The sequence below is a fragment of the Typopeltis vanoorti genome, chromosome 14 (assembly GCF_054136105.1).
Source record: "Typopeltis vanoorti isolate ZY-2024b chromosome 14, IOZ_Tvanoo_1.0, whole genome shotgun sequence".
NCBI lineage: Eukaryota > Metazoa > Arthropoda > Arachnida > Uropygi > Thelyphonidae > Typopeltis > Typopeltis vanoorti.
The window spans coordinates 17,729,852-17,743,650 of record NC_143562.1 but is presented as its reverse complement, the minus strand read 5'-3'; the positions used below and the strand labels follow the sequence as shown (position 1 = coordinate 17,743,650).

At 36.5% G+C, this 13,799-nt stretch overlaps 1 protein-coding gene across 1 annotated transcript in view; it reads right to left on the bottom strand.

The window, feature by feature from the left end:
• LOC150099265 (proto-oncogene tyrosine-protein kinase receptor Ret-like) overlaps window positions 1–13,799 on the bottom strand; it is a 130,487-nt gene that overhangs the window by 66,775 nt on the left and 49,913 nt on the right. Inside the window, exon 2 of the mRNA XM_090403731.1 lies at window positions 10,683–10,925. Within this exon, the coding sequence (XP_090259857.1) occupies window positions 10,683–10,925 (243 nt within the window). The remainder of the gene's footprint in view (window positions 1–10,682; window positions 10,926–13,799) is intronic.

Genomic DNA, 13,799 nt, shown 5'->3' with positions numbered 1-13,799 from the left:
TCCACCCCCTTCAAATACAGGCAATTAGCGACATAAGTTCGGACCACAACCCCATCACATTGCAACTAGGCACCGCACATGATCTAACTGAAAGCAACATCACCCTTATTAACTGGAAACAACTCCCCTCTCAGCCTTCCAGGCTGAGGGGGAGAGTTGTTTCCAGTTAATAAAATATCTACTGAAGAAATGGAAAAGGCAGTGGCAACCCTTGAGAAACAAAGTTTGGCAGTAATATCCTATGTAACAAACACAACCACACATGCACTACCAAACATACTCCCAGAGAAAGTAAAACAACTTATCCGAGAAAAGAACAGATTGCAAAGACCATATCATCGAATAATGGATCCCACAGATAAACAGGCAGTTAATAGAGCGACGAACCAGGTTCAGTACGCATTAAAAGACCACCGAAACCAACTTTGGAACAGCAAGATACATCACCTAAGCACAGATGATCAATCATTATGGAAAGCTATAAGGTCGTTTCGCTCAAAGAACAATACACTCCCTCCAATCAAAGGTGAATAAGGAATAGCCTATAAAGATTAAGAAAAAGCGGAAGCCTTTGCAGATAACGTGGAAAAATAATGCCGTCCCAACTATGCCCAAGTAGACTTAACATTCATAAGAAAAATTCACACCCAAGTGCGTCAAATAACTCAGAACGCCAAATCCCAACCCAACAACAAACCCATATCGCCAGCAGTAATATACGAAATTATAAGAAAACTCAATAGCACAAGAAAGTCCTGGTACCGGACGAAATCACGAACAAGGCTCTCAAGCTGCTCATACACAAAGGCATTACTCATCTAGTGGCTATGACCAATACCATCCTACTGCTAAATCACTATTCAGAACGATGGAAATTTGAAGTCTTCAGCCTACTATGATGCGTACGCAAGATAGCCTATGCTTGTTCGGATTCAAGAGGCAGTAGAAAACAACAACGTCATACCAGACGAACAATTCGTCCTTTAGAAAAGAGCACTCCACAACTCAACAAATGTACAGAGTTAATGAATACATTACCAAAGGGTATAAATGGCACCAGCACTCTGGTGCAATCTTTCTAGACAAAGTTCTGGCATTATGGATTAATTTTCAAGCTACACCAAGTAGGAATCCCATTACCACTAGTTCTACTCGTCAAGTCATTTCTGAACAATAGAAAATTTAGGATAAAAATAAATTGAATTAGATCCACTGAGAGAAAAATCACGGCTGGAATCCCCCAAGGCTCTATAGTGTCTTCCTTACTCTCCTCCATGTACGTGGTAGATCCTCCCAAGTTGTCCCCATCCCTCACTGCCCTCTATGCCGATGACACCATCATTATCCAGATCCCTAAGATCACAACTGGCCATGAACAAAACTGCAGTAGCAGTCATCGAACTAGAGAATTGGTACAGCAAATGGCGCATCTCAATCAATCCAGAAAAAAGCCCACAGTACTATTCACCAGTTGGAAAACACGACCGAATACAAGCATACAAATGTTTGGAAAAATCATCTCTTGGCACAAATCAGCCAAATATCTAGGAGTTCAGCTTGATAGAAGCCTAAACTTCAAGACGCACATCGATAGTGTTTCTATCAAAGCCAACCAGACCACAGCACAGCTATAACTTATTCCTGGCCTCTTAAGCATACACAATAAAAGTCTCCTGTACAAATCAGTGATAAGACCTCAACCAATGTATGCTTCACCAGCTTGGGGACACACGACTAAATGTACATGACAGTATTCGATACACAGTATGTTCGTTTGTAACCCACATTTTATTGTATAGCTCTTTGATTCTGGTTCTCTTCAGTAATTCTTAATTACTGAAGAGAACCTTTTGCTGGTCTTTCATCAAAAGTGCTTTTTGTTCATTAGACTACCACTGGCTGCATTTTTTTCTGGTTGTCAGGCCATTATTCCTGGTATGTTCTAGATATTGTTTGCGTGGACATCCCATTAGGTTGATAGATTCCATGATAACTGCATTGAAGACAGTGTTCACTCATTTTGATCGATTGTCCAGGGCGCCCACACACGTCTGGCTTGAAACGGATGCGTAACACAGTGTCTAGCGAAGCAATTAATTCTTCATGGATGAAGGGTGAGAGAAGTGCAACTGATAAGTTAGTAATCCAATGCATTTCAATATTTGTCATGTAGATCGGAGTAAAGTTGTCTATACAATGATCCGTCCGCATTTAAGCCATGATAATCAGGTTTTATCAGGAATTAAGATTTACTGGAAGACGTTTACAATTGCTATATTTATGAAGAAAGGGTGAAGACTAACATTAATCAAGAAAAGATCTGATTATTATCAATAGAACAAGTAAACTAACGCCTTCACTTACGATGGAAATAAATATTTATTACGAACAAACTTTTGTATCTGCTTTAGACCGTTCTCGATGAAAAGCAATAGAATAAAGTACGTTCGACTAACTATTGAAAATTATAGCGGGTGATGTATCTTTCTAAGAAAAATGGGTTCTTGTGTAAATCCTTACTGTTATTCCAAAGAATCCTGTGTCCAGTAGATATCACTTGACAACCAAGACCTGAATTAACCGAATTATGGAGTTGGGGGTAATGTCGATGTTCGTCTAGGCGTATCTCAGCAGAACCAACCAACCTGCTTTCTCATAAAAAGCGAGACCGCGCGTGTGTGTGTGTGCAAGGAATTCTGTAAACTCCTGCATTGAAAAGGGTGTTTATTCTTAGGCGAGAATAAGAATGGATTTAGTTTGCGAGTCGGAGTAAAGGAGAGTCGAAAGGTATTCTAACAATCTTCCCACAAACACCTTTTATGTAAGAAATGCAAACTTCCCAACATCCCTGTGAAGAATGAATAGGATACTAACTAAATCGATCACTTACTTTTGTGATAATGCTGGGGTAGAAGTAGTAGATCAATTGAAGATCAAAGCGGCACTAAGAAATGCACGATACACTAAGATTTTGATAAGGCCTGACTGCTGAGATAGATGATAACGAGAATTAGCATCCATGGATCTTCCTGGCGCTTTCATTCGGTGTACTGAAAACAAAAAGGTCCCATCACGTTCTTTTCTTCGGATGGGAATGTCCAGAAGAGCCAATTGTTGTTTTCCAATTCGAAAGCAAGTTTAATCCATGGATGGACTGAATTAATTTTACGAACAAATATGGAGGTCAGATCGAGAATAGTTTCAAACAGTGAAAATGCCTTGTGAGATTACATCCGACTCTATGATTATGATAAGACAGGTGTGGTTTTGTCCATCATGCAACGTCAACTAGACACAGGATTCATTAGAATAATTTCGATATCCTTCCCTTCAACCTTAAGAGATGCAGATCGAGTCCCTCATGAATTCATCACTTGTTATAATTTTCAGTTGTTGTTCTATCGTATTATGTCGCTTTAACTGTTGGCATTGAGAATGACCTTAAAACTAGACCGAAACTAGATCCGAGTGAATTCCGTAATTCATTTACTTGGAAAATGTATCCATTTGCTAACTCTGTGTATTTTGGGGTTGGTTTATCTATCATGCTGCAAGAAAAAATTCTGCCATCTCCTTACTGAACCCGGTCCCAGTCATTTTAGTTCTTTGCATCCTGAATGCGCTTCAAACCCAAGTTTTGTGTCAAGTTTATTGGAAGAGTAAAGTTGCTTCCCAGCGGTTCCGCAAAATAGATCTAAAGAACGGGCGGTAAATATGAAGAAGATGGAGATACCAGAATACTAAAAACAATTTAAAATAAATTCCCTGGCGTCTTTTAATGCGAGTTTTATTCCTAAAAGTTTTGGCAATCAGTAAGCAATCAACCGGATTGGGTCCGGTTGATTCTGCTGAGTTGTGAGATTAAACATAGGATTTTTTTTCGTGTAAAAAATCTTTTTATCTAAGCCTATGATGATAAACCCTGGAATCAGCTTTAAAAGGGCTAAAAGAATTTCCCTTTCTGAACACATAGAATAATAAAAGTTTCCAAGAGCTTATACAGCAACCAGTGTAGGGGATGCCTGTTTCTATTTTTCTCTTTATTCATTGCTAATAACATCCAAGAAGAGTGAACATTTTCTGGTTGAAATTCTTTGATTCACGTAGCATCCAATGGATGCGGAAAGAGACCAAAATATGAATGCGTGAAAGTCATGTGATGCACAAGAGTAATGCTAAAAAAAACACAAAAATTACTTTATTCTGGAAAACAGGTCCAAAGGTTTGAAAAAAAATTAAGAGGGAATAACAACGTTAAAATACACAAACGGAGGATTTAAAGGATCTTGAAAACTATATATCTGAAACCGACTGTGACGAAGGCCTAAGTAGCTCAGTGGAAGTGGCGCTTGCGTCCTCTGTGCTTGGTCGCTCGAAGTTTGACTTAAGTTCAAGTCTAGTCGCCGATTGGAGGAACTTTTTCTAAGCCTTTCTTCGACTGGTTCCCGAGTTAGTCGATCTCTAGCACGGGCACAGGTTTTTCCTGCCGGAAACTCAAGAAAATCGACCATAGTACCCACATTATTTCATACCGTTACCTATCCTGTTAGGGTTAGGTACCAAGAGATGGCAGCACTTGTTTGCCAGCCTCTTCATCGGTGGCTGCTATAATTAGTGATAGACATGGACCAACTATCTCTGAGTGGCTACCGGTGGAGACTGAACTGCCCACTAAAAAGCTAGACAGGGTATAAAGGCCTCGCCTACTCCCTATAAGGGAATAAAAGGCGTTAGCTGATTTATTTTATTTTATTTACCGACTGCGACTTTTGTATATTACATGTAAGCAGTGGAATTTTAAGATAAAATCCAGACTAGCTTCTGGTGCTTGAAGTTGATTCCAGGCCTGATATTATCATACTGTCTGAGATATGAGTCAAAAAGGAAGAGATAAGCATGTGTGCTATTCCCGGGCACCTCATAGTTTTAATTGGAGAGTATGCGACAAATCGCAGGGTGAATACAATAACACTTCATTTATTTCAAAATTTACTGCAAAAGACCCATCTATGACGTGATGAATCTTTTGCAGAGCAAACCATCAAGGACCTCTACAGGGGAGCTCATTGATGGTTTGCAAGCTGATTCCATCAGACTACCGGTGGATTACTCAGAACATAAACTACAACTAACCTTGAGCAGCTTGAACAGTACCAAAACTGTTAGATATGTACCAAGAAATAGGAACCACAACGCGCAAAATTAAAACATACATAACTAAAGACGTAAAGAGGAAAAAGTACTGTAAAAACGTTAAAAAACATGCACAGATTGAAACCGAATAGAGATCCTTTAACAGCCTTGTGAAGAACAAAATTAAAAAGGCAAAGGACATGTTCTTCCATACTGAAATACATCAACTACGGCAATAACCCAATAAGAAAATGGACATGCTTGAATTCACTTCTGATAAGTAAATTTAAGCGGGATTACGCTAATCTGAAAACTGTAGTAAGTGAAATGAACACCCAAGTATTTATAAGCACGGAAACACCTATGTGACAAATTATAAAATGGATGCTTCTCAAACATCTTAAGTTTGGTTGTAAAGGAAGATTAAAATCCATGTTCCTATAAACCAAACTCAGAACATAAACTACAACTAACCCTGAGCAGCCTGAACAGTAGCAAAACTGTAAGATATGATGGAATAAATCTATGGTTTCAACCTTATATAAGAAATAAACAAATTTAAAAATTAACCTAATCTTCAATGGCCCTAATTTAATCCTTCTGAATGTCAGGCTGATATATACTTTTATAGAATTGATCTCTGTCTGTAAAGCGCTAGGAAGATTTTTGGCTTTTTTTTTATTATTCGAGCATGAGTTAGCTAGTCTGAATTAAAATCAGGAACTATTATCTTCTAGAAATGATTTTACTACTGCAAAGTGACAACAAACCAGCTTTAGAACCCACGCGTGATTAACATGTAAATTGACGCCGGAATGCTCTTAGATGCTTCTGCGTCGATCAACTACGCTGAGATAAAAGCTGCTATACAGCTGGTCCAGCGAGAGAGAGAGAGAGAAGACTCAAGTGCTTAAATTGGAAAAGGAAACAAATGCCGTACAGCGACGACCTTGAACAAATGACGTGCGATGTTGAATGCGTAGTGGAGAGAAAGGTGTGCAGTCTGTTTCCTTGTTCAATCGGGTTATCAGTAAAAGACAAATCACTGATATCGGGACATGGGGGGGGGAGATGTAGTGGTATAGACGAAAGCACTTGCGTAATCTAATGTAGGACGTCACGGTTGCTCGACATTCAGGGAGGAGTTAAGGCCATTAAATATAGATGTCGCATGATTCAGTTGAGCAACACGTTCCACTGGAAGTGTGGAAAACAAACAGTGATAGATTAGCATGCAATTACGTTTATCTGCAGAAAAAAAAATATTCGCGAAAATTCACACTTGAACGAAACTGGCGACGTGAGGGGGATCATGTATAGTGTTCAGAGTATGAGTTATACTAAATTCCAGTTTATAGATATAGGTGTTCATATTAACTTACTTGAAAAAAATAATTTGCGCTTGTGCTTTCAAAAATGCCACTTGGGGAGCATTGTTGCCACGAAGTTCGCTTTGTGAAAACTAATTATTAATTATTTTATAATAATAATTGTGTAATAATGAATGCTAATTATTAATTAATACTTAGTATTAATTACTAAATATTAACTTCCTTTAAAAAAAATAATGCTCTCGTTGACATCGCGAATTTCGCATTGTGAAACTAATTAGTAATTTTTTATAATAATTATTATTTAATAATCTCTCGGGGGACCCTGTAACCCCTAGAGAGCGCGTCCCCTGGGTGGCGGATAGGGGAGCCCACCATGTGTGTGTGCGCGCGTGCGTGCGTGTGTATACGGTGGGATGGTCCGAATATACTGAATAAGGACTCGTGGACCAACAGGGCCATAAGGGGCAACCATCTTGATTGTAAGGGAAGCGGCACTCCCATGGACCCCTAGCTGAATCTATCTCCTCTCCTACTACTTTGAGGAAGATCCACTTACTTTAATCTTTCCTCTAAGGCCTTATTAGCCAACTCTTCTTATTTTATGACCTCCTATGCTATTAGAGTACTCGAGGGCCATGGAGTCTTTTCATTTCTGGCCTTACAACTATGCCCTCTCTATAAACCTTACTGTAATTCTTGTATAATCTACTCTTTCCTCCTTCAATATACCCTATTCCTCCTATGGGTTTAAATTCGGAAGAAGGCTAGTTCAGAAGCCTTAAGGTAGCAGCCCTACCACTGAACTATTCCATCGTCAGACTAGTCCCCTGACATGGAGAACATAATTCTACTAGTAAGCTGACAGAAAAAGATACTCGGATTGAATCTATAGGAAACGACCCTGGAATGGAAAAGGTAAAACAAAAATGGAAACGACAAAATATAATGTTACACATAGCAAACTGGAATGTAAGAGGAATAGCATATAAAGAGATAGAATTAGACCAATTATTAAATGAAAGAAATTTTAAAATAGCAGTAATAACTGAAACAAAAAAGAAATTAAAAGGAACCATGACAACTGAAAAGTTTAATGTGATATAGAGTGGAGTTGACAGAGACCAAAGAGCACAAGCAGGAGTCATGATTTAGATTCATAACTCCCTTTCAAAACAGTTAAAACATTATAAATTATGGAATGAAAGAATAATAGAAGGCTAGAATAAAAATAGACAGAAGCTATTTAACAATAATTGGTTTATATGCTCCAGAAGAGGGAAGAGGACAGGATAATATTGATTTTTATAATCAGCCACAAAACATATATAATAAAATAAATAAAAATGATTACATAATTTTAGCAGGAGACTTAAATGCAAGAATTGGAAACACGAAAACTAATAATAATATAGGAATACGTGGAGAACATACTCTAAACAGAAATGGTAAAAAATTGATTGACTTTGTAGTTTATAATTACCTAAAAATAATGAATTCCTTCTATAAACATAAAGACATATATAAATATACTTGGACAGCAAGAGGATGGAAATCAATATTAGATTACTTCATATTAAATGAAAAGACATCAAAATTTTCACTAGATGTTAGAGTTCACAGAGGATATGAAATAAGCAGTAACCACTTTCTCTTTAAAATAAAATTAAGATTACCACCTGAATGGCTACCAGTAACAAGAACAGAAAGAAAAATTGAAACATTTGTTTATAAAACTAGACTATTGAATGACACAAATGTACAACGGCTATATGAACAAAGAATTAACCAGTATTTAGACAAAATAAAACAAAATGAAGAAATAGAAATAGAATGGCTTAATATAAAAACGATACTAAATGCAGCAGCAAATGAAAGACCAAAAAATTCAATAAAAGGAAAAAACTGAAGATCTGGGATGATATAATGAAAGAAATAATCAAAAAGAAAAAATAAGCCTATCACAAATGGTTAAGCAGTAAACGATTAGAAGATGAAATAGAATATAAAAGAATAAGAGCCATAGCTAAAGGAGAAGTCAGAAAAATACATAGAGAATCATGGAACAAATTTGTATCAATTTAGAACATGATTTATATAAAATAAGACCCAATGTATATAAGATTTTCAAACACTTAAATGCAGATATCAAAGAAAACATAAAATTAAACATCGAATTGGAATTAGAAGAATTTCTAAATTATTACACAGAATTGTGAACAGACAAATATTTTAAAAAAGACAACTGGCAAACAATTAATGAAAATGAAAAGAAAATAACTAAAGAAGAATTTGAAATCAGCCTGAAAGAAACAAGAAACGGAAAATCACCTGGAGAAGATAATCTAGGTTCAGAGCTATCTAAATATGCAGGAACTAGATTCAAAGAAAGACTCTTATTATTTTTAAATAAAATTTATTCAACCGGTATCCCCCCCCCCAATAGAACTGAAAAAGGCAATTGTTATTCCTATCTTTAAAAAAGGTAAGAGAGATGACCCTAAAAACTATAGAGGTATCAGTATACTAAATTCCTGTTACAAAATATATAGCAGATTCTTAAATAGCAGACTAATAAAATATTCCGAAAACTTTATTTTAGAAGTACAGAATGGATTTAGAAAAGGACGATCATGTATACACCCGGCCTTTTGCCTAAAATTAATAATAGAGAAAAGAAGAGAATACAATTTAGAAACATATATTGCATTTATTGATTTTTAAAAAGCATTTGACAAAGTTGAAAGAAACATATTATTTAACATATTAATAGAAAACAAATACCAAATAATATCCTAAAAGCTATCACAAGTATATATGAAAATAATCAAATACAAATAAGATTAAATCACGAGCTATCATATACGAGAGAGATAAACCAAGGGGTACGACAGGGATGTCCCCTCTCAGCAACTCTTTTTAATATCTACTTAAATGAAATAATAATAAAATGGAATAAAAATTTTCATCAAGGAATTAAACTTTCTCCTACAGTGGACTTAAACACTCTCCGTTTTGTCGACGACCAAATAATAATTACAAATTCTGAAGATAACTTACAGAAAGCTATTTTAGATCTAAATGAGATATCCAAGGATTATGGTATGATAATATCAACAGAAAAATCAAAAACTATGGCCTTTAAAGGACAAGATCCAGCACGAACTAAAATAGTAATAGATAACAAGATCTTAGATCAGGTGAATTCATTTAACTACCAAGGATGTATGATCACATATGAAAAGGAAAAAGATATATAACCTAAAAATTGCAAAATATTTAAAAATAACGGGTGTAATTAACTCTATATTTAAACCAAGCCTAGTACAAAATCACACCAGACTAAAAGTATACAATGCATTAGCCTTACCGGTCTTAATGTATGGAAGCGAAATCTGGACAATAAAACAAAAAGACAAACAAAGATTAACAACAGCAGAAATGAAGTTTGTGAGAAAAACTGCAAAGTATACCCTATTTGATCACAAAAGAAACGAAGAAATTATGAAAGAATTAAACCAAGAACCAGTAATAGAAAAAATTAAAAAATATAAACATAAATGGATGGAACACGTTCAAAGAATGAAAAGAGAAAGATTACCAAAACAAGCCTTAAAGTACAAGCCATTAGGAAAACGAAAACCAGGACGTCCTCTTAAACCATTCGACGATGACTGCTAAGGCCGGAACAGGCCATACTAGGCCTAAATCCTTGATACGTATGATGATGATGATGATGATGATTATTTAATAATTAATACAAATTATTAATTAGTATTCATTCTTATATAATATAAATTTTCTGGAACAAAAAGAGCCTTCAATCTCTCTCTCTCTATCTTTGTCTTGTAGAACGACATGATCCACCTTCACTAAAGGATCATTTTTCGGACACAAGAAATATATTATTCCCGGAGGATATAGACATAATTCTTTTGCCGAATAGCTTGAATTTCTTCGGCAATAAATCCTTCCAAGCAATGTTCTTTTTTCTCTTACATTTGATATTAAAAAATATCTTTATTGTTGACATAGAGCACTTCTGATATGTTTGTTTTTTATTTTAATTAATATTAATTTTTTAAAATTTTTATCGAGAAATTATATGATTTTAAACAAACCTATCCTTGTAACCGGCGACTGCTGTCGTTAATATAATGTCAGCATACTAAATAAAAACCCCCGGGTGTTACGAGACATGAATTGCAAAAGTCTCACCTTTCCGAAGCTTGACACCGTCGAACACTACGGCAAAACTTATCTCTCCGGACGTCTCGTTAATTTTAAATTCTTTATTATTGCTTCGAGTGTCGGCGCCGTAAAACTCGGTGACACTCTCAATTCTGTAGAGAACACTGTTGGAGTCACTAATGGCGAAGACCTGGTAGAATGGCACGTGGACGGGGTAGTCATGCGGAAGTGTGAGTAGGACAGTGTCTTGAGGAAAATAAATTTTTGTACCTGGAAAGAAACATTAAAATTATTAAAAATAGCATTGGCATAATAGTCTAACAGTTATATCAAATCAGTCGACTTAACCACTGTGGGATAATCTGGGGAACAATTAAAGCGAAATACAGTCATTGTTTGTGACAATCCCTAAGTGTCGTAATGTGCTCGATGTCTCTAGAGTATGCGATAATAAACAGCAAAGTCCATTATGGCTACGGTGATAGCCAACATGGATCCATTAGCACACCATTCTTGGATATAAACCCTAGAAAAGTCATTTGGAATTGTTCAAATTCGTTGGATCTAATTTGTTTGTTACTTGGAAAGTCGATATGGACTCTCTAGAGGAAATGTACGCGACCTACATTTGCTCACTACATGACTGCACGAATACAATTAAAAGTTTCAGAAATAAAAAAAAGGATTCGCAGTCTTTAGCGCTTGGTTAGACTGCCTGTAAACCCTAATAATACGTGTTTGTTTTTAATTCATTAGCGTATTTAAATACTTGTAATTTACTGATTATTTCAAAAACAAATGTTCATTTCTTTGGTAAAAACGAATTCCACTCTCTGTAGACACGTGAATGTGAAACTATACCACGTGACAAAAATCGACACGCAATCAATCAACAGATCACGTGACGTCTATCGTCATTATTCCTGGTTTGGCTACTATTAGGAAGCAGAGAGCACATCAAACAAAAGTTAGTGCACTAAAGCATATTTCTTCCCGATGTTTGGCCTCATTGGCGTGTCGATCGCTAACAACAAAATGTATTCCATTGGAGGTCGATAACCTTTGGGTAGGTACTCTGAGATAATACCACATGCCGTTACTGACATGCGCGTAAGCTGATTTTGATTCTGCGTTCAAAAAATCTGCACTAGTTGAATGCTATAAGAATACAGATGAGATTTGGGTGAAAAGAGCCGACGCCAGATGGCAGTGTCAGTCTTAAGTTCTTAAAAGAACTGGGTAATGGACTGAGCCTTGACTCTTTATCCCGTCATCTTAATGAAGAAAATCTGTGTGGATGGAGTATTATGGGGCTAAAACGCTCTAGTCATGGCTGGGTAACGGCAATAGCCGAGCCTCAGTTAAAACTTCATTGCTACAGCATTGCCATTCGTTACCCTGGAAGTCCTAGAAAGGACTTTTTTTTCCCGCTAACCATTATTTTTCGGCAGTGTCAGTCCTTATAAGGACTGGCTTAAAGGGGCGAAGCAAGAATGCTTTCATCTTCCCCCGTTATCTGTAGAGGACAGTGTAGGGATGTAGGGATAAGGTGTTACTGAGCAATTAAAGCTCTGATCATGGCAGGAGGGTAACAGCAATAGCCAGCCTCAGTTAGAACTTCATTGGCTACAGCATTGCCATCCATTACCCTCCAAAGGTTTTAATTACCGCATCTCACAGTTGATCCGCAGTGTCAGTCCTTATAAGGACTGGCTTAAAGGGGCGAAGCAAGAATGCTTTTCATCTTCCCCGTTATCTGTAGAGGACAGTGTAGGGATAAGGTGTTATTGAGCTATTAAAGCTCTGATCATGGCAGGAGGGTAACAGCAATAGCCGAGCCTCAGTTAGAACTTCATTGGCTACAGAATTGCCATCCCTTACCCTCCAAGGGTATAGGATTGAATGAATCAATCACCGCATCTCACGGTCAGTCAACATTTGAATTTAGGTTTACTATTATACATATGTATCTGTAATTATGGTGTCTATGATTTAAGCCGGTATGTATGTTATAACAATTAGCTAGTATGTTTGTTTAGGTATAATTTGAATGTCATTATTGGCTACAAAGATTTGATTATTTCTTATTTTGTACAGGGTTATTTGTTTCTTTTATTTGTGAACTAGGGTTAAATAATGAATGGTATGAGGTCAGTATATTATGTCTGATAATTGCTTGTTCCTTGGCTAGTTTACTTGTTTTGAGCGATGAAAAATATGAGTTTGAGTGAGGAAAAAACCCCTCTACCTCTATACGAGACACTCCATCAACCGAAAAACCCTCTATAGACTAGATTTGAACCTCAGAGTAATCCACGCGATAAGTAAGTTTAAATTTTTTTTGTTGCAGAACTTTCTTCTGTGTTTTAATCCAAATTACAAAAAGGTGGTCCACGTAAAATACACATAATACGACAAGTGCACAGCGGTCTAATAGCCAGCTGGGAATTGATCGAACTATGAAACAATTTTGGTGCCACTTCAGTCCTCCATTAAGAAACGTGGTGTCACACCGGACGATGAAAGTCATATACTTCCTACATTTTGGATGAAAATAAGATAGTAGTTCATTTATTTCATAATCTGCATTCAATATTGATGGCATCCAGCATGACAGTTGTTGTATTAGCTTTAAATTTATTATGCTGCACACCTAGAACAACATGGCCGATAGACAAAAGACTAATTCTTTCATTAGCCTACAAGCATCCTTCTCAACTGACTTTTTATACGGATTATCATGCGAGTGTTTCCCTGTAAATATTACCGCCTCAAACGAAAACTATGAACATCTCCTAATTAGCTTTCAGAACGCCTCATTTGTCAACTTTCTTAAAATCAAGTTACTTCCTCCGAGCAAAATCACGAAACATCTGCTCCTTTGTCGGAGTAAAGTTAAAACGATGCTAGATTATGGTGACGCAGCTTCCTAGTTGCCATAGCAACACATCATTAATGACTGAGAGAGAGAGAGAGAGAGAGAGAGAGAGAGAGAGAGAGAGAGAATATAAAAAGAATATAAATCATGAAACAGAGACGCCTCCACCCAGAATATGTAGCTGGAAGATTTATGATAGAAAGAAGGTGAGTAGAATGAACTTTTATATTGCAATATCCATTTTGTAGGATTTGCACACTTCAATA